The sequence below is a fragment of the Mus caroli genome, unplaced genomic scaffold, assembly GCF_978045245.1.
Source record: "Mus caroli unplaced genomic scaffold, Mus_caroli_1 scaffold_18, whole genome shotgun sequence".
NCBI lineage: Eukaryota > Metazoa > Chordata > Mammalia > Rodentia > Muridae > Mus > Mus caroli.
The window spans coordinates 80,998,909-81,020,494 of record NW_028227273.1 but is presented as its reverse complement, the minus strand read 5'-3'; the positions used below and the strand labels follow the sequence as shown (position 1 = coordinate 81,020,494).

At 47.3% G+C, this 21,586-nt stretch overlaps 1 protein-coding gene and 1 pseudogene across 1 annotated transcript; both read left to right on the top strand.

The window, feature by feature from the left end:
- Positions 1-11,964: 11,964 nt before the first annotated feature.
- LOC147000552 (sperm motility kinase Y-like) lies at positions 11,965-14,403 on the top strand. The gene is made up of 2 exons (XM_085832535.1): positions 11,965-12,067; positions 12,827-14,403. The coding sequence occupies exons 1-2, from the start codon at positions 11,965-11,967 to the stop codon at positions 14,368-14,370; spliced, it is 1,647 nt and encodes a 548-aa protein (XP_085688661.1). The 3' UTR covers positions 14,371-14,403.
- Positions 14,404-15,899: 1,496 nt separating this feature from the next.
- On the top strand, positions 15,900-19,802 carry LOC147000551 (FERM domain-containing protein 1-like; annotated as a pseudogene).
- Positions 19,803-21,586: the final 1,784 nt, after the last annotated feature.

Here is a 21,586-nt window from a genome sequence, read left to right as displayed (position 1 = left end):
GTCTCTTTGCTGGACACCTAGCTGTACCTTCAGCCTGATTCTATCATAGGACCAGTAGGCAGGTCTGTATGAGAGACCTATTAACAGAGTTCAAGCCTCTGTTCAGGGAACAGAGGGCCTGTGAGTGGTGGCTTCTCTCACCAGTCTCATAGACAAATATAATAAGGAGACTCTGGGATTCTCCCTGTGCCCTTCCTTATGGCCACACCTTGATCCAATTACACCATCTTGGGCAGAGGCCTGGGGAGAGCCTGGCCTTTAATTGTCCTCTTCATTCCCTAAGGTTTATGACCACAGTCTGCAGCTCTGCACAGCCTGGCAGCCAGAGAAACTTGGCATCGTTCCCTATATGTCTGCACAGGCCCAGAGGAAGGACAGAAATAGAATCATTATGGGACCCAAGTGATTTCTCAGGGTCAACTATGGTCTTGGCTCTCTCTTGTCTGTGTAGACACAGGGAACAGGTCTTGACCTCCATGTACCCCTAGCTGCTGTCCACACTAAGGATGAGTGAGCTGACCTGTAAATTTTGAAAACCACAATCACTTGGCCAAAGTGACTAGCAGTGGACAACTGAGCACAAGACCCCTGCCTGCTCCCTGAGGACCAGAAACCCCAGCTGGGTTCTTACTGCTCTATTCCCAAAGAAAATGAAGAGCAGCTGTAAGAGCAAGCCATGCTCTGGCAGGAAGGGCAGACAGGCATATCCAGACCTAGAGAAAGATGTACTGTGGCGTGTTGGGCCTATCTTTTCCTCACAAAAATACTTGGCTATGCTACCCACCATTACCCAGCTCTGTTTGGAATGCTTTGGTCCCATAGGAGCTCTGTGGTGGTGAAAACACTGACAAAGCCAAGGACCTAGACCCTTGCCAAGCACCTGTCCACACGTGACTCCTGCTGGGTGTCAGCACTATGTACAGCCATGGAAAACTGGGGACATGGATGACTTTATTCCTTGGGATCACTTGTGAACCCCAGGGCCAGGTGACATGCTTGAGGCCAGGCAAGGATACGCAGGAGCAGAGTGAACTTACATGAGCTAGTGGGATAGGGGCTCCAGCAAGGGGAGGGACTAGCCAGCCCTGGCTCACACTCTTCAGGAACATATGTGGTTGAGGGTAGGCATGCTGGACCTATGCCCATGGTAGCCTTCCAACATACTAATCAGTGTCTATATAGGTGTATTCAACACTGTTAATTTGGTGTGTGTGTTTGTTTGTGTGTGCGTGCTCATCTCATGTATGTGTGTATGCCTGTATATGCACCTACATGTGTGCCTGTGTGTGTGTGTGTCGGGGGGCATGTCCTGACAGCCATCCCACCCCATGCTGGGCACCCACAGTTGACACAGACCCCACTTAATAACATTTTTTTTTCCCAAAGATTTTCTAATAGAAGATAGTATGCCTCTCAGTCAGGGCTAGTTAACCTCATTTTGTTCCAATGGGGAACACTGATCTTTTGGGATTGAAGCCTGAGCCAGCCTGTGGACTCTCCTTCTCCTACAGTTCCCAGGCTATTCTATATGACACTGTCCAGGGAGCAGAACCCTCAGCTCTGCCAGCACCCCTGGGTGTGTCATTGCACTAGGTGATATCCTGGCTGTCTGTCCCAACTCCACCTGTTCTAGCTGAGCTCAGGATACACAGAAGGCCTATATGAGGAGATGCTGCCCCACCCAGCCAGGCGAACTTGAGCTCCACTCTGACAAATGTGAGAAGGGTGTCCAGATGTGGCCCTTACACCAATGGGTCCGAGGTTTGATCACAATTACTGTGATCAGTAGTGACATACAAGCCTCCTCTTGTCCAAGTAAAGTGACATCAAGAAGTACTTCTTTGGACCTTGGGCAGTAAAGGAATCCTGAAGGCTCCATGGGTAGGTAACCAACCCTATTCCTTCCCTGAGTCCATGAACTGCATCTGCTTAATGGTCCCTGGACCTCCTTGACTAAGGCGAGGAGAGGAGACCCCAAGTGGGCCTATACCACTGCACCAGCAACACTGCCCTTCCAGGTAGAGGCAGCCTCCACAGACTGAGGAGAAGGCTAAGTGTTCTCTCCCATTACATCTAATGGGGTCTTGTTTGCATAGCAAGTGGTAGCATCTCCTGTGCAACTGAGCCATGTTGCTAGGGAGACCTTTGTGTTGTTGACAGTACTTCTAAACTAGACATGGGAAGAGGAACTAGAGACTTGTGATTTGGATATCCTGCTGTAGCCTGCTCTGGGTCTGTGGAGCCTAGGCTGGCTTTGCAGTCATAGGGCTCCCTCTAATGTCCAAGTCCCACCATGACACATTCGATAGAAGGTCAGACAGCAGTCCAAGTGGATTCAGGGCTTACATTGACACTTGTTTCTCTCAGATACTTTTGCTCCTGAGAATCCCAGGAACTTAGAGCCAGAGACAGGAAGAATAGGAACTGTCCCATGCCCCAAGCTAGTCTCAAAGATTGTTCCCCATCTCCTACCAGTGGGCAGGCCAAGGAGACTGATATTGTGGGCCGAAGGGTTGAGGGTCAAGAACTGCCTTGCCCAGACATGGCTAAAGGCTGGTGGTGCTTGAATGCTAGTAAGCCACCTTCAAGGCTGGCTGGCACAGAAGGGACAGCTGTACAGCTCTTGCTTACACCACAATGTCTTGCAGGGGTGTGTCTTCACCTGGCCAGTTCATAGAGAAGAAGCTTAGGAACTTCATTCCATGGAGCGGAGTTACTCTCTGGAGGAACCATCAGCTCTACCAGTGTCCAGCCTCAGGTCTCGCTGTGTGAGGTAGTCATGAGCTGTCTGTATGACGGGCAGACACACATTGTCCATACAGGCTGAGGACATACTGATCACCCATGTGGTCATCCTCTGCCTCCCCATCCTGCAGAGAGATACAACAGTGTGGTGCTAGTTCTCATCCTGAACTTTTGTTGTTTCCACAATCCCAGGACTTCCAGCTCAACTCAGACCTTTCTAAGTCTGACATAGGTGACCTGTCGTGGGCCTGATAGGCCTTCCTGTTGGTATGCCCAATCTTAGCTCTCAGAACACACTTCCCTCTAGGTTACCGCATGCTGTTTCCTCCAACCATCCCAGCACGCATCATCTCCGTATCCCATTCTTCCGAGGATCCCTGATAATCCCTAATACAATTGTGTTCTCCCAGGCTGGGCTGTGGGTCCTTGTGTGACTCAGAAAGATACTAGATGATCTAGGCATTCTCCATGTCTTGGTATATGACCTCTTTGCGTCCACACTGGCCTACAGGATTCCAGTCAGACCAGGATTCTCTCCCCATTATTGTCTTTTTGTACTTCCTTCTTTGAGGAATGGCCCTGGATGTGGTCAACACACGTAACCCTGGAAGCATGTGAGAATTTAAGTAGGGCCATTTTGAACTTAAGCAAACCTCTCCACTGACTGCCTGGGTTCCATCATCTGACATTTGCTCCACGTTGCTGGGCAAACTTATGCTTTCCAGCTATGACAGACTAAGTTTTTCTCTGAGGACCCTACACATACCACAGGTGGAGAGTCACACACAAGACTTGTTATTTGGTCAGTTCTTCAGAGTACTGCCTTGAGCTGAGAGACTTTGGGAGGGCATATGCAGCTTTATTAAATGGGCTGGCATCACTCTGGGCCTCGATTCTGCTGTGAATGACTCTCATGCTCTCTCCTCCCAGTCTGTATCTGTTCCTAACACTCTGTGAATCCAGCACCATGCAAGCTTCCTGGTCAGTCAGCCTTCATGCCAGTCCAGAGCCAGTCCAGGAACTCAGATCCTATACTTCCTCTCTCTAGGTTTTGCAGGGCCATGGGTTTAGTCTCTCTGGTGCTCTATGGTGTTGGGAACTCAAGTTTCTTTGGTCTCCAGGGCATCTGGTAGGAGCCCATTAGAACAAGGTAGAGGTAAAGAAAGGTGGAAATAATATCCTGCAGTTCTGCATTTCCAACACTGGAGGGCTCCACACTGTTCTCAACCTTGTGAACTATACTCAGCAAGCCCTCTCACTTAAGCTCTGAGCCTGAAGCAGAGAACCACTGTTAAACCCAGTGTTCCCAAACCAGCTGTACCTCCAGGGCTGCTTGTACAGGATTTTCCAGGACCATGAGGACCCAATTTGGAAATCTTAGGTGGGCAGGGTGCAAGGAGACACAAGGGCTCTATGAAGTCGTTATCTGGGATGTGACCTCTGTCTGGCCCTTCATCCGGATTAGCATGACCCACAGAACTGGTCCTATGGCTCACCTCCACTGTAGTGCATTATCCATGTGTGCACTTCTATGAGCACCTGCGAACATGGGACCAGATTTCAGCCCAGCCTAGGGCTATTCTAACCGGCAGCACGAAGATAACCACAGTAAAAACATTCAAGAATGTGACACTACACAGAACTGGTCGTCTTCCTCCTGGTTTGGGGAGCCTTGTTGAAAGTAGACCCATCAGTGCTCTGCACACATGCCCACCCTTATCCGGAAGCTCAGCGATTGCCAGTTCATGGTTACATACACATCAGGACAAGTACTTAAATGGTTAAGATGTGACACCCATAAACATGTGGATTAACTATACTGAATGAGAGAAATGGTGGACACAGCTCTGCCCTGAGACTGCCCTAGTGTACTGCTGCTACTGCTACTGGTGTGTGTGTGTGTGTGTGTGTGTGTATCTCATGGTTGTATGTGTGTATATGGGTGTATAGCAGAGTGTCTGCATGGACATTTGTTTGTGCATGTATCTATGTGTCTGTATAGACATGTTTTTATGTGTCTGCATGGATATATTTGCACAGATGTCTATGGGTCTGCATGGGTGAGTGTGTGTGTAAGTGTGTGTGTATGTGTTTCACGGTCGAAAGTGTGCATATGTGTGTATAGCAGAGTGTCTGCATGGACATGTGTTTGTGTGTATCTGCATGTGTGTGTGTGCATGTATCTATGTTTCTGTATAGACATGTTTTTATGTGTCTGAATGGATATGTGTACACAGATATCTATGGGTCTGCATGAGTGTGTGTGTGTGTATGTGTATTTTAGTTACATAGACCTGCATGTATTTTGCAGTGGTATGTGTGTTTGCATGTGTGTGTTACATGGGCCTGTGCTTACTTGTGGATGTGTGACTTTAAATAGAAAATAGCGGCCTCTGAGGTAACTTTGGAGATGTGAGACCCTCACTCCCAGAAAGAGGTTAGAAGTCTTCTGCCTGTCTCTCTGTCTTTGGAAATAATGTGCTGTCATCCTCCTCTCTGAGTCCATAAAGTCTCAGGAAGAGGTCAGTGCTCTTATCTGGCCATGTTAAGCATCAGTAAGTTCATAAAGAGGGCAGGTTTCTCGTTCCTCTCTAAATCTCTAGTGCTGAACCACATCCACTAGACATGGCTCCAGCTTGGCATGGGGCCCACTGCTCATAGATTCTAGGTCTTTTCTTGCCCCTTAAAGCAATGCAGCAGGAAGTGCTTGAGCCAAGGCTACAGCTACCAGGTATAAGTTAATATTGACTGTCAAGTGTGTGAGCCAGTGCTCTGTCACTGTGAAAGACACCTGAGAAGATCAACTCCAGAAAGGAGGAGTTCTCTTGGTTTGTGATTTCAGATCCATGTGGGATAAGTACATTTGTGTGTGCCTGAGGCAAGGTGGGATTTAAGGTAGTGGAATTTAAGCTGTTCCTGACATCCTCCTGAAGAGACTGGGTAGGGCCAGTCAAGAGAGAGACTTCAAGGTTAATCTTCTAGTAACACACTTCTTCCAACAGGCCACCCCTCTCAAGAGTCCATTCAAAATTTGAATTCAACAGTGGATCCAGTCACAGTCACCATTTTAAGATTATGGCATGACATCATCATCTCTAAATTTCAAACTCAAGAACTGAACAATCAGGTATTTTTGGGAAGTTTTTGTTTTTCTGGCTCCCATTTATAGCTATTCTCAACCGGAGGTGTCCTGTGGGCTACCAGGTAGATATGCCTGGAATAACTGATAAAGTCATCACTCTTAGGATCTAGGCTCAGGAAATACCCCCATCCCCAATACAGGCCCAGAGGTGCATTGCTCTAGTGTCCTAGGCTGTTCTTCATCTGTCCATGCCAACAGTCAGCATTAATTGTTGTACTGGCTGATCTTCAAAAACAGGCAACTCCTTCTCTCCAGAGGGCTACAGGCACACCACCTACCTATACCTGCACTTGTGATATACAGCAGACTCCAGTCATTATGAACTGCTGGGTGAGCATACATAGCATGGGACAGAAATCCTTATGTTATAAGGCCAAGACACTCCCACGTTCAGTATCCATTGACTGACCTCATTGTTATGTCCAGTGGCCACTGAATAGAGAATGTTATTGTCCAGTATAACTGGCTGACCACATCCAGGTGTTCAGAGGCCAGTGGCTGACTGCACCTTGATGTCCAGTGTTTGTTGCTTTCTTCTTTGTAGAAATATCCCTTTGCATTTCTCTCTCATTTTTGTCACATCATCCCTGTAGACAGCCATATCAAGGGTGTATTTAGTGTTATCTGCTTTATAAACTCTTCTGATGTGTGTGTGTGTTTGATTTTTACTTGCCTGGGTATACATTTACTTGTATAATAAATATTAATGACCCCCCCTTTGTTTGCTTTGGGATTCTGTTCATGTCTTCACTATTCAAAATCATTAATGTTTTCTAGTATTTCTTGGTTTTACTGCTAAAAGTTAACCTGTTGTCCAGCTGGTCTTAGTTCAAGCAATTGCATAAGCTGAGACTGAATTAAATCTGTCACATACTTCCCATATCTTTGGAATTATAAAGAAGAAAGAATAGGAATGATGTTGGGTAGGGAAGAGGAGTAAGAAGGAGGAGAAAGAGCTTGTTTGAGAGGACATGACATAGGAGGGGAAGATGCCTGTTTGCTACTGTAGTGTATTTTTCTATAGCTTAGAAACAGAGCAAGCATGCTACCCTGCTGAGGACACCCAGCAGGACCATCCATGTCCTGAGACTGCATTTGTCCAGGAGTCCTCTGTGGGAAGATGCTGAGGAACTGTCAGCATATTTGTAGGTGTGGAGTGCCGCCTGCTGGATACATGGACGGAAGGGAAGCAGAATAATTGCATCCATTTTTGTGCCAGCATATTTACTGAGAGGAACTGTCACCACTTTGGGCCATTTACTTGTGCTGCAGGATCACACAGTGACATTGGGCATCATGTAAGATATAAGATAGTGTCTTCTGCCAATGACTAAAACTTCTCCTGTGAACAGCAGCTCCTGTTCCTCTGCAGGGTCCAGAACTTTCCTCTGCTTCCTTCTAGTATTTTGTGAGTTTATTTAAAAGTTAACCTGGTCCATCCCCACAGCCTGCCTAGTCCTTCTGGACACACCCAGTTGCCTGGAATGTCCTGTTTTCTACCCAGACCTCCATTTCATGGACACTTCTCTGCCCACCTTCATCACACCTGCTGATCTGCAAATAAACAGGTTTGATTTCCTCCCTACACCCATTCCCCTGAGCAGGCCCCCAAGTCTTCTGAGACTAGGGTCATGTACAGTCCCAACCCAGCTCCACTGTCCTCCCACCTCTCCATCTGCTTTTCCCTCCTTTTAAATTCCCTAGTAGCCATGTCCCTGAGGCACACCCAACTTTTGGGAGACCTGCACTTCTTAAGTTCCATTGTCCTGTAAAAGGCTTCCCACGAGAGGAATACTTTAACAGGAAACACATTTTATCAAAAAAGATAGAATTTACCTCAGAATAAAAGACTGGCACCAAAGTTTCTTGGGCAAACAAACCTAAGCAGCCAGCTGGAGTCGCCATTCTAATATCTCATAAAACTTTCAACAAAATTTAATGAAAAGTTATGGGGAAGTATTCTTAATATTCACTAAAGGAAACACCTACCAAGTTAATGTCTCAATTCAGAACAATCTGGAATGCACTCACTCAAGGAATTATGCCCTGGACTGACGGCTGCAGCCAAGACTTCTGTATACAGGTACCCAGCCAAGAGACAGATAGGAATGGATTAAATGTTGAGAAGCAGACTGGAATGTTGGGGAGGTTAACCCACCAACAACCCCAAGTCCCTAGCAGGATGAGAATGGAGAATGGAGAGCCGGTTCTCAGGCAGCCTCACTACCCATAGATAGACTTCTTCCAGGCCTTCCTTTTATGTCAAGGGGTATCATCCTGAGTGAGGTAACACAATCACAAAGGAACTCACATAATATGTACTCACTGATAAGTGGATATTAGCCCAGAAACTTAGGATACCCAAGGTATAAGATACAATTTGCTAAACGCATGAAACTCAAGAAGAAAGAAGACCAAAGTGTGGACACTGTGCCCCTTCTTAGAATTGGGAACAAAACACCCATGGAAGAAGTTACAGAGACAAAGTTTGGAGCTATGACAAAAGGATGGACCATCTAGAGAATGCCATATCCAGGGATCCATCCCATAATCAGCTTCCAAACGCTGACACCATTGCATACACTAGCAAGATTTTGCTGAAAGGACCCAGATATAGCTGTCTCTTGTGAGACTATGCCGGGGCCTACTAAACACAGAAGTGGATGCTCACAGTCAGCTATTGGATGGATCACAGGGCCCCCAATGGAGGAGCTAGAGAAAGTACCCAAGGAGCTAAAGGGATCTGCAACCCTATAGGTGGAACAACATTATGAACTAACCAGTACCCCGGAGCTCTTGACTCTAGCTGCATATGTATCAAAAGATGACCTAGTCGTCCATCACTGGAAAGAGAGGCCCATTGGACTTGCAAACTTTATATGCCCCAGTACAGGGGAATGCCAGGACCAAAAAGGGAGTGAGTGGGTAGGGGAGTGGAGGGGGGGAGGGTATGGGGGACTTTTGGGATAGCATTGGATATGTAAATGAGGAAAATACCTAATAAAAATATTTATAAAATAAAGAAGGAGCAGGGAAGGAAACACTGCTCTGTCCCCATGAGCCAAGGACAAGCCCCCTTCCACCCTCCCATCTCAGCCCATAAGCAGCCACACACCAGGCCTGTGTTTATCTCTAGAGGCCCATGAATCCAGGCAGATGAGCCCCCCCCCCCCCCCGCTTTTATTGCCATACTCAGTCAGCTCAGCCACCCTCTGCAATGGCAAAGGGCTCCTGTATGCCATTGTATGTATGCCAGTCCTGAGACGCTGGGCCATAGGTGCTCTGCCTATATAAGTTCAGAGAGCATGGAGTTAGCTAAATATCAGTGTCCCTTGGCCTCAAGGGAGAAGGGAGTTTGGATTCCAGCCCTAGCCTCGTCCTGTAATAAACAGTCCTCCTCAAATGCAGACAGCAATGTCTAGATGATGTTCACAGCTCCCCTGGCCTAAAACTGTCCTGTGATTGATACTACAAACCAGGAAGCAGGGATTAAACTTGACATCACTGACTCAGGCTAGGGAGGTGTTGGGGGCCGGCCAGCAGCCCGCAACGTGAACAGTTCCACTGAGATGGCAGCTCCGAGCTAAAAAGAGAGGAAGCTAGACAGGGTGGAAGGAGAAACGAGGCCAAGACAAGGTCATCCTGTTCAAAGCTCCATTTTACTAGTTCCAACATCCAGTTGTAAAGGAAGGGGGAGGGAACCCGATTTCCCGCCAAATAACTCAGGGTCCAGTAGCAGGGTGAACACGTGTGTGGCTCCAAGCAGCAAAGCAGCACGGTCCAACAGTGGGCGTGGCAGAACGAATGAGCAGGAAACTCCACCCCTGAGCCAGCAGGTTCCAGGCTGGAGGTGGGGAGGCTACAGGGAGGGCTCCAGGGCACTTGATCTCAACTGCAATGTCAGAAGCTGAGCCAAAATAACCAGTGGTGGCAGGTTTTCTTTTCTGTTCTCAGGCCTGGCAATAAAGTCCACATATGAGGATCTTTCCTCCCAGTCGTACTGTCTGCAGATATGAGGTTCCTCAACAGAGGCCTCAAAACTCCAGAACAGAGTCTTCAAAAGGAAAGAGCTACACATTGCACTGCCTACAGCACTCTGAAAAGCAAAGACCCTTTTCGAATTTTAGCCAATCAGTGCTCAGTGCTGAGGAGTAACACAGCAGCCTAGATCCTGTGACCTGTCAACAGCCTGTGGCTCCGAGCCTATTTCTTTTGTGTCAGCACAGCCACTCTGTTCTTTCTGGTCCCAGGGAGCACAGAGCTTGTGGTCCTCACACATGCCTGCTCCACCTTTGTATCTTAATGTCTAAAGTGAGCCCAACACTCAGAATGGACTTGGTTTTCTATACACCATGTCAACCTCTGTTCTGGAGAGGGTGTTTGCATTTGTATGCTTACTCCCTTGTGTGCCTAGGCATACATACATACCCCTATGCTTATGTACTGTCAGAGGCCATCTTCCGGATAGGTCTTCACACTTGCACATCCCTGTCTCCCATTCCCATCCCCACCCCCACCCCAGCGATGCTGAGCTTTTGGACTTTGCTGTTGTACCCCATTTTGATGTGGGTTCTGGGGATTCAAATTCAAGTCCTCACCTTGTTAGGGAAGTGCTCTGCCTAAAAAGTGCAGCCCTGTCTCAGGAGAACCTAGAGCCTTTCTGAGGAATTATGAGGACAGTATCTTCCCTGATTGCTTGGTTTAGAAAGACAGCTTAGTCTTGAAAGTTAAACTGGAGCATCGGCTTGAGGTCATTCAGTCAGAATACAAAGAGAAGTTGACACACAGAATCAACTTATAAGGGCTTTATAGAAGGAAGCACAGCAAACATTCTAACCAGATACCAAGGACAGCAAAACATCCTAGAGACCTTGCTTTCAAAAAGCCTAATGTCACACTCTATAGCCCAGCTAAGCCAAAGCCTTGCAGTCCTTCCAACCATGTCATAAAGGGTCCTATTATGACCTTGTGAGGAGAGATTGTGAGGTTCTCCAGGCAACAGATGTTAAGCTGTGGCCAGGCCTGAATCTTTCTGAGTGCATTCAGAGGAGGTGTGGAGTGGTGCCCTCTGCGACTTTATTGTATCTAGTGAGCTGTGTGTGGTTGTATTGGTTTATAAGTGTGCTGTGTAGATGTGTATGTATGAGCGTGTGTAGGAGTGTGGCTGTTTACAGATTTGCTTGTGTGTGAGTGTGTCAGTGTATGTAGGAGTGTGTGAGTTTCCTGTTTTGTTTGTGTGTGTGTGCCTTTTCCTGTGTGTATGTGTAGTGTGTGCTTACATGTTTGCTTGTGTGTAAGTATGTGTGTACCCGTTCCTTTGTGATTGTGTGCAGTGCAATTCTGGTTTTGTGTAATAAGAGTTTGTATGCGTGTGTTCCTGTGTGTGTGTGTGTATAAGATCACTATTGTGTATTTGTGTGTGTGCTTTTGTGTGTGTGTTTGTGTGCTGTCACACACTTGAGTGTGTTTGGGCTCCCGTGCCCATCACCCTTTCCCTCTTGCATCTGTGTTACCTGCACCTTGGTGCAAGAGAGTGTAGAGGCCAGTAACCAGCCAGGGTGCTGTATTTAAGATAGGCAATCAACCTTTTTTTCAAGACAGGCTCACTCACTGGCCTGAAGCTGGCCAAATCTCTGGCCTGGCTGACCAGTGGCTCCCAGAGATTTGATATCCCAACCCCATAATCTCAGATTAAGTGCCTATGTGGCTCCCTGGCTGTTTATTTATTGATTGTTTGATTTTGGTATGAGTTCAAGAGATAGAATTGGGCCCTATATTTTCAAGGCCACTGACTGTTTGCTTCCTTAGTGTTGGTGTTTTGATTTTTATTTATTTGGATGGGTGCTTTTGTTTTATTGTGGTCGGTTTTATTTTCTCCCATGGTATTTTATTGTGTTGATTGTTTACTTTTGCATTTTAGGCTGCTCTAGAATATCTCCTTTTTCAATGTATTTTGGTTTCCTATTTTTACATTGTTCCTGTTTCTCGAAGTATTCACTACATGTTATCATTGGCTTATAATTTATACATATTTGCCCTTTGTGATATTTTGTTTTCTCCATCAGACAGTATTTGAGATGCCTGGGAATGAGCCCACAGGGACCTCGAGGTTCAGCGGGAGGACATCTAGTGGTTCCCGGAGCAGCTGCAGCATCCAGGACATATGGAACTACAGTGGAGGTGAGCTATAGGACCAGGTAGCAAAGAGCCTGACTTGGTCAATGCTAATCTGAATTCCTGGATGCAGGCTGGAATGGTCTCAGGGCTACCAGTGGTTAATGACCACTCAAGTGTCATTAACACTGTGTGGCCTCATTCTCAGCATCTTGATCAGGTAAAAAGCAGCTGTGGCCCTGGCCACTCAAGTTGAGTCTATGGCATTTTGGAATTGGTTTTAGGTTGAATAGTCACTGATATTTCACTTTCTTATTGTTTATGGTTATTGAATTTTAATTTTCAATATTTTGCTCTTGGGAAGTATGGTTTTGTTGTGGATGACGAGGTCCTGAAATGAAATGGAATTTTCTCTGAAGTGCTGGGGGATATATATCTGTTTTGTCTTATACTAATTCTTTCTCCTCTCATTTATTTCATATGATTTTTTTCAGTCAATGTCCACTCATAATATTGATCAGCTGTAGCCCTCCCAGTCCCACTGTCTTATGATTATAGTTTCATCATCTGTATTTAGTATGTTTGTGCTCTTGGCTTTCTAGTTTGGGGTTGGTCTTTTGGTTGGGTTTTACTTAAGATTTTTTTGACTTTAGTTTTCCCCCATATCTTTTTCATAATTTTTATTCTAGGTCTCTAACTTTTACTTACCTTTATTTCAAGCACCCTTTCTTTGTTTATTTTAGGTAGCACTTGTAGTAATTTTAGTTTCTATTTTCCTACATGTTTTTCATTATTTTGATTTTATTCTTTTTATGTTATTTTCAGGTACCACTGGTAGTGATACCATGCCTGCACATATTGAAGAGGAGTTACCACCGCCCAGCCCTCAGCTCAGTAACCCTGAGGCCAGAAACTTGTACTCCCAATATGAAGTTGTAAGAACTATCGGGCATGGGACTTACGCCAAGGTCCTCCTGGCCCAGCACCGGCTCACAGGCACACCCGTGGCCATCAAAGTCCTTGTAAAGAACAACGCCTGGTTTCAGCCAGCCATGAAGGAGGCCAATATAATGAAAAAGATTAAACACCCCAATATTGTCTCACTTCTCCAAGTGATTGAGACCAAAACAAGAGAATACCTCATCATGGAACTGGTTGAAGGCCAAGAACTTTATGAATACATCAAAAATTCTGGCCACATAGGGGAGGACGAAGCCCGACAAATATTTTTACAAATACTGTCGGCAGTGAACTACTGCCACAGCCATGGTATAGTGCATAGGGACTTAAAACCTGATAACATCATGATCGACAACAAGGGGAACATCAAAATAATCGACTTTGGGCTTAGTACCCAAGTCCAACCCGGACAGATGTTGAATGAGCACTGTGGTGCTTATGCTTATGGTGCCCCTGAGTTATTCCTCTGCGATAGATATGATGGAACAAAAAGTGACCTATGGGCACTGGGAGTGATATTGTATTACATGGTTGTTGGAGAGGTCCCATTTGATTCATTCATCATACCTGTGCTAAAAGAGCAGATACTGGCAGGTGTATACCCTGCCCCCTCTGGGGTGTCCAATGAGCTGGAGGACCTTTTGAGCCTCTTAATGACGGTAAACCCCAAATATAGGCCGACAGTCACGGAAGTGATGAAGCATCCATGGTTCAAAGGCCACTGGACAGGGTTCAAAAATATTCATGAGGAACCTGTCCCTGTCAGACCAGATCCTGACATTGTAGATGCGATGCAGTATATTGGGTTCCGAGCAAAAGATATTAGAGAATCACTCACTGAAGAAAAATTTAATGAAATGTCAGCTTCATATTTCTTATTGGAAGGGCAGGCTGTCCAGAGGGAAGTCCGCTCAACCCAGGCTCCAACAGTGAGTCAAGTTAAGGCCCCATTCCCTTCAATTGATGCTGGTGCTCCTTTGTGTTTGAAAATTAAGAGGAGTGGAAGCGCTCCCATCCTTGGCAGATCGGTCTGGCCATCCTCCATTGGTCAAGTGCCAGCCTATGGCCAGAAGGTTAGGCAAAGAGCAGGCAGAAGATCCACTGGGCATGGTCTCTTCCGGACAAACCAGATCACACCCACACAGGACCAACACCACATCCGTGCCATGAGTGTCCCCTGCATGCTTTCAACAAGCAGCATAAGTGAACAGAGCTTCAGTGAGAAGAGAGAAGAGAATCTCCCCCAAAGTGCTTCAGCAGAGGATAAGCCCATCCCCAGCAGGGGCTGGCGCAGAGGCATCACGAGATGGACAAGGAGGTTGGGGAATGCCATGAGGAGGCTGTGTTGCTGCATTCCATCAACAAGAAAACCTCGGCTGGGGCAGAGCAGAGTCTCCCCCCAGAAATGAGGCACAGGGAGAAATTCCAGAGACACAGCAGCAGGCAGGGCCCAGGTACTTTTGTGCTTTGTCCTTCCCAGTTTGCTGTGTGTTGGTCCCTCCTCTGTCTCCAGTTTCCATTTTCCACACCCAATTCTTACCTTCTTATCTTCTCTACGTACTTTATTTTTCTTCCTCAACCCCCAGCCTTCTCCCTCTTCTGAATTTCTCCTCTTCCTAGCAGGGATGCAATATGAATGATTACTACCCCACTCAACACAGTTATTTGTCTTGCTGACCCCATCTCTTCACCTGGACTCCATGTTCCCTAAAGAAAATAGCTCCCACAGGGTGAGGACTAGAGGGCTATTGGTTCATGGACTCTCTCAGGTGATACTGGCCCTAGCAATTTGCCAATCAATCACAAAAACTGAAGAACAGATTCTTACATTTTTAAAATATCATCACACCCAGTAAGCTTCAGAACTAATAACAAGCAATGTCATTGAGTAAGTATCAACAGCATAGTGTGCTGGTTATTGACGATGGTCAGACTCCTGCATGCATGCATAGGTTTGTGCATACTGATTGTTCTTTTGTTCCTAAGACCTAGTAGGTGTATACATTTTTATAGGAAACACTTCTAAGTGATTTCTCCTTGTCAATTGTGAAGTAGAAAAAAAAAGACATAATACTAAGGCGAGTCAAAACCCCACACGGTATCCTAAGAATTCTACCTCAGTAATTATTTTGTCTAGAATAAATTATCTTGTCTCTTTCACAGTGTCATCTGGGAACTTTTTCACATCCTGAGTATAAACAGGAGGCTATTTGAAACACATGGCCTTGGAAAAGACAGAGGAGTAGAAGCTACAACAGCAGCAGCAGCAGCAGCAGCAGCAGCAGCAGCAGCAGCAGCAGCAGCAGCAGCAGCAGCAACAGCAAACCCCCTGGATTTCCTGTCTATGTAAGAATTTCTGATAGACTATTTCTGGAACCAGATAGCACACTGAGAACCAATTCTGAACACGATTTCAATGAATATTAGCATTCATAGGAGACATATCAATATTCCTGCAGTGTCCATTCCTGGGAGACTGAAGTAGATGACAGAAGCAAGAGCATGGTATGTTCTTAATGAGGAACACCTTCCTCAAAGCTGATGATGTAGAAGGTGTGAAGGAGCGTTTTTTTGGGAGTCAGGGTCTCATCCCCTTCTGTCAGGGCACACAGTGCTCCTGGCCTTGCATCCTGCCTGATCATGGTGGTATTGCTTGCTTTCATTCCAGCAGTCTTCACACACCCAGCACTGTGGCCCTGACCTTTGTTCCCTTGCTCAGCCACTGAGTTCCTGGTCTTTCCCAGCCACTGTCTGGATAGGGACAGCAGAGACAGTGCAGCTACAGATGTGAGCTCCTCCCCTGCCCCATAACCAGAGAGGACATCAGGGAATTAATGTAGTGGCACCAGTGGGACCAGAGACAGAAGAACTCAAGTCCAAGGGTGCTCACCAATCCCAACCCCAACACTGCAAAGGCTGGCAGTGACCTGTAAGAGCTATGGCCAGAGTAGGCCATGCCTTTGTGTCCTGCATACACCCACTTAGCTTGACAGCTCAGAGTACCTTGGCCTGCTCAGTTGCAGAGTGGTATCCACCCAGCCTCTGTAAAGACTCAAAAACCCAGGTACCTTAGGCTTTCTGTGCCTCTGTTTCCTCACCTGTACCCTGGAAACGGAGATGGAGAGCATCAGCTTGTTCTTCTTGCAGAAGCCTAGCTTGACTGCCATGCAGAGCAAAAGATCCTGGGGTCTGTGCACCCTGCCTATGTTCTCAACAAGTGGCCTATAAGCCACACTTCTTATATGTGTGCCTTAGGCCTCATACATCTGCCTTGCAGCGCTATCTCCAGTGCCAGGCTGGAGGCCAGACAGCTTTTCCCAAAGCTTATCTCAACCCACACTCACACAGTCTCTCACTGGCAAGTTTTTCCAAGAACAGTAGCTGTCAGTTTGAAATGAGCTCAACAGACCTCTAAAGAGAGCTGCTTCTATGGTCCTTGTGGACACCTGGGTGACATGAGAGGGGAGCAGAACCACAGATTTATAAGCATCACATCCTCACCTTTGGGTGGAGGCTAAGGCAGATAAAGTCTGGACATAGTCTGTAGCTAGCTTGTTTGTTCTGACCTCAGGTAGTGAGAAAGGGCAGGGTGGGGTCTGAGCTAGCTGGTGACCCTGTCCTCAGATTATCAACAAGAGAGGAGTTGACTACATTCTAAGGCACATGGCTGCCATGCACCATGAACATGGTGGACTCCATGCACCAGGGTCTGACTCCCAAGAAGGCAATACTATGCTTCACCAGGGATGCTTGCCTACTTGAGGATGTTCCTGTCCACTTCTTCAGGCTGTACAAGGTCGACCCTGAGGTGTTGGAAATGGGAGGAACACAGGAAAAGGGTGGTTCTATTCCCCAGGCCTGACAAAGTGACTCAGACTCCAGGCAAGGGTAGGTAGGACAGTCCCTCGGGCCTGTTTGCATGTGGTGAGTTGGTGGCTGTCCTGGAGGTGGCATGCTGCATTTGTCTGGTGTCAATTCTGTTAAAACTTTGCTCAGTCTTTGCTGTAACTGGTTTGATTGGACTGGTATGCCTGTCCTCTCTGGGTGTCTCCCATTCAATGCCTGAGCACTGCATGGCCTGTGTTCCCAGGTGACAGCCTCCCACAGAGCACAGTAAGTGTGGAACTTGGGTCTACGAGGTTCACAAAACTCAAATATCTAGAGAAGCCTACCACATACACATGTGCCCTCGGCATATGTAGGGAAACAAGAGAGGCTTAGACAGAGCTCTGGGTTTGTGGAGACTCTAGCCTGTTAGATGGACCTCCTTCCATTTGCCTCCGGGTCAAAGCCTAAGCCTCTGACTTGTGTTCTTTAAGGAAAAGAAGGAGGATCACCCTACTCTTCTCCTGGGACTCACTCTGAATGGAGTAACCATCTATCAAGTGAGGACTCCTCTTTCTTTCCTATCTCCTGCTGCCACAGATCCCACCCCATGCTCTGGTTCCCACAATTCACCTGACTTCTGTCTTTTAGGAGTTAGACAACACTCCATAGCTGCTCTGTGACTTCCCCTGGTCACTTATTTCAAAGGTGACATTTCTGGTGGGCGTCTGAAGGGGAAGGCATCTATAAACTCAGGAGTCCAAAGAATCCTGGACCCAACCACCTCATCCTCACCAATGCCATCCAGAGCTCCCTGAGGCTTCTCCACACCCTCAGGCATCTCTCAGTCTCCACATCCAGGTCTGGTATTGAACTCACAGAGGTATTGAACTCTCTGAGCGAGGTACAGCTCTGACTGCCAACAATGCCCTACTCAGCAACAAAAGGAAAAACCACGGTACCTTAAAGATACAACTGTTAGCCTCTGTCCCCCTTCCACATTCCCTAAGACATGACAGTGAGGATTGCTGCACAGCGGAATGGCTCCAGACACTGATTATGGTTCACTACAAACCCTGCATGCCAGACTCGTGTACAGCCATGAGCAGGGGGGTCCTACATAGAAGGTCTTGCCCCAGGTTTCTTCTGCATTCTTAATGCTGCAGACGGATGGTACTCACAGTGACCTGAGACCTGTTTGCACAGGGTCACCAGTCCTCAACCCTGGAAATGTGGGGCCAGGGCCAAGTAGGGGCTTATGATTGACATTCATGTATCTCTCTTCTGCTTCTGGCACAGTTTTCTGGACTGTAAAATCACATTTTCCTTCCTGTCTGTCCAGGGGAAGAAGCTGGAAATCCAGCTAGAAGGGCTGTTGGCAACACAGAAGCTGCTGTTCTACACAGGCCATACCTGGAGCTCTTGTTTCCTGCTGCAACTGCCCTACTTCGCACTACTCATTGGCTTCACCTCAGCTTGGAGCCTGTGCTGCAGTGGCTACAAAAGCTGGAGGAGGCAGAAAGTGTGTATTAGATCCACCTGGGACTGCACACCCAGCTGATGGCTGCACACACCCTCTCCAGGGTCTGAGGATATAGCATATCATCTCCTGGAGACCACTCAAGGAGTTGTCTGACTATGTTGAAAGGAGAATCTGTTGAAAATCATAATTTCTGAAGGTCATAGGTCCTATTCCTCCTTTTATGGGTTAGTATGAAACGTGGCAGTGATCTTTCCTTCACTCCAAGATGCCTATGATTCTTCAGTGTAATTTTCCTTACATCCTTAGCCTTGTAACGAGCCAGAGATATAGCCTGGAAGGGGGAGAGCCTTGGTGTTGCCTAAAGACCCACTGTTTTCTCCACTTTTCTCTTCTCTTCTTTTTTCTTTTCTTTTCTTTCTTTTTTTTTGGGGGGGGTGTTCAAGACAGGATTTCTCTGTTTAGCCCTGACTGTTCTGGAACTCACTTTATAGACCAGGCTGGCCTCGAACTCAGAAATCTGCCTGCCTCTGCCTCCTGAGTCCCTGGATAAAGGCATGTGCCACCACGCCCGGCTTCTCTTTACTTTTCAAATTCTCCACTGAGAGAGGACTTGACCTCCTGCACACTGAAGCCACAGTTCCCTGACAGGAGTGTGTGCCTCTGTGCATGTATGTGTGTACATGCATGTATGTGTGTGCATATGTGTGTGTGTGCACATGTGTGCATGCCCGTGGCTATGCATGCATGCGTGTGTGTGCATGTGACTTTGTGCACATAGTACTTGTATGTGTGTGTGCACTACCAGTGTGCTTTATGTGTTCATGAATGTGTTTTTGTGTGTGTGTGAGAAAGACAGAGAGATGGACAGAGGGACAGAGAGGGAAAGAGAGGGAGAGAGATAGGAGGGGGAATGAGCCATGAGCAAGAAGAACTCTCTGCCTATGTTACATGGCAGGCCCTCAAGGATGCCAGGTGAATATTCCAGGAACATACAACCTCAGAAACAACTGATGGGCTCTGTTTTTACCTGCTCCCGTCCTGCATGACAGACCACCAGGGCTGCTGAAGATGTCTCTGTAGCTAAGAGAAAAAGGTTCACAGCCAGAAGAGCCATCACAAGGGGATGCTAGGAGCCTGCTGGGGAGTGTGTCTATTCATGGTTGCCTAGCTGTCATGGGAATGCAGAGCTCATTCTCCAAGGATGCAGCTTTGCTCTATGCGCCTAGGCTCCGATGTATCTCAAGGGTGGTAGGACACTAATCACCACTGGCTCCCGGAACGCAGGGGTACTTCATGTTCCTCCAACACTAGCTCTTGTGCTGCTTTTCAAACAGAGAAGAAGAGCTATCAGGAATCCTATACAGTGACCTGCTGGAGCTAAACCCGTACCTGGAAGCAAGCAGCAGGAACTCCCTGGGTAATGAGAACAATAAGAGCAGCACAAAGCATCTCCTACACTGCCTCTCATTCTGCTCCAAAAGTCGTGGCAGTTCCCACACATCAGACATCAATCCTAACTCCCAGCAGGGATAATGTGAGATGTCTGTGGATGAGCCCACAGGGACCTCAAGGTTCTATGGGAGGACATCTGGTGGTTCCTGGAGCAGCTGCAGCAGCCAGGACACATGGCAGTACAGTGGAGGTGTGCTATACGACTAGGTAGTAAATAGCCTGACCTGGCCAGTGCTAATCTGAATCCCTAGGCTCAGGCTGGAACGACCACTCAGGGCTACACTGAAGGCCGCTCAGGAGCAAGCAATGTGTCACTAACACTGTGGGTGGCCTCCTCCTTAGAGTTTTGTCCAGACAAAATCAGCTGGCCTTGGCCACTGAAGTTGAATCCAGACTCTGTGGGCGACAGTATAGAATATCTGCCAGAGTATGAAATCACATGAGTGTGGTCACTGGGTGCTCCCTGGACTCACTATAGATGGGCACAGAGAAGGCACCATTTCTGGGTCTGCAGCGGTAGGGAGAGCTCAGCTTTCAAGAGCAGGCAAACTCTGCCTCTCCTAACCTTGTCTCTGGGGAGGAAATGGCCTCACTAGTGAGATAGGCTCATCTGGGACCCTGCACACTGGTGTATGTCCCAGACAGCTCATGTCTTTCTTGCTGACAGTTCAGATCCCCAGCTGGCCTCATCTCAGACAGTCCTATGAGGAGGGGTATTTGTTTCCTACTTCAGAGTTATGGCAGGAGAGGGCCCAGGACAGGATGGGCCCACAGCAGTGTTTATGAGCAGTGATCCTGTCTTGGCCCTGCTTACTCGTCTCTTCTTCATCCTCTATATTCTCCTCCCTTTTTTAGCAGCCACCCAGAGACCTTTGCAGAACTATGGGTCATGCTAATCTCAATGAGGGTCCAGAGATCACATCCCAGCTAAGGATTCCATTCAGTTCTTTTGGCTCCCACCCTGCTCACCTAAGATTTCCAAATTGGGTCCTCAGGGTCCTGGAAAATCCTTTACAGGCAGTCCTGGAGGGACAGCCAGGTTCTTGGGAACACTGGGTTTAGCAGTGCTTCTCTGCTTCAGGCTCAGAGCCTTAGTGAGTGGACTTGTTGAGTGGCTCACCAGGTGCATAGCAGTGTTGCACCCTCCAGTGGACATGCAAATTGGCAGGATATTATTTCCACCTTTCTTTACCTCTTATTATAAAGGGTTGCTACCAGATACATCAGGACCTATGAAACTTGTGTTCCCACCACCATAGGGTATAAGAGAGACTACACTAGAGGCCCTGTGAAACCTAGGTAGAGTACAATGTGCATGACTCTACTACCTGTGGTATGTGTAGGGTCTTCAGAGCAGAACCTAAAGCCTGTCATGGCGAAGTCTGTCATGGCTGAAAATTTTGCCCATCAATGTGGAACAACTGTCATCTGATGGAACCCAGACAGTCAGTGGATAAGTTTAAGTGAAAGGTTGCCCTCCTTAAATTCTCAGATGCTTCCAGGGTAGTGTATGGTGACCACATCCAGAGCCATTTCAGAAAGATATGAGTGCAAGTAGATGACAATGGGGAGAGAATTCTTATCTGGCCAGCATCCCATGGTTCCAGTGGGGACCCAAAGAGGTCATATACCAAGGCATGGAGGCTGCCTAGAACATCTAGGATGTTTCAGAGCTACACAAGGGCCCACGGTCCAGCCTGAAAAAAAAACCCTAAAGTACCAGGGATTATCAGTGATTCTAAGGTAGGGTGGGATATGGAGCTGATGAATGCTGGGATGGTTGAAAGAAACAAGCACGAGTTAAACTTCAGGGAAGTGTGTTGTGAGAGCTAAGACAGGGCAAACCAACAGGATAGACTATCAGG

Bases quoted from the DNA above. Each gene is read 5' to 3' on its own strand.
- LOC147000552 (XM_085832535.1), top strand. From the start codon at position 11,965: ATGCCTGGGAATGAGCCCACAGGGACCTCGAGGTTCAGCGGGAGGACA. The intron at 12,068-12,826 runs GTGAGCTATAGG...TGTTATTTTCAG, and splicing joins CATATGGAACTACAGTGGAG to GTACCACTGGTAGTGATACC.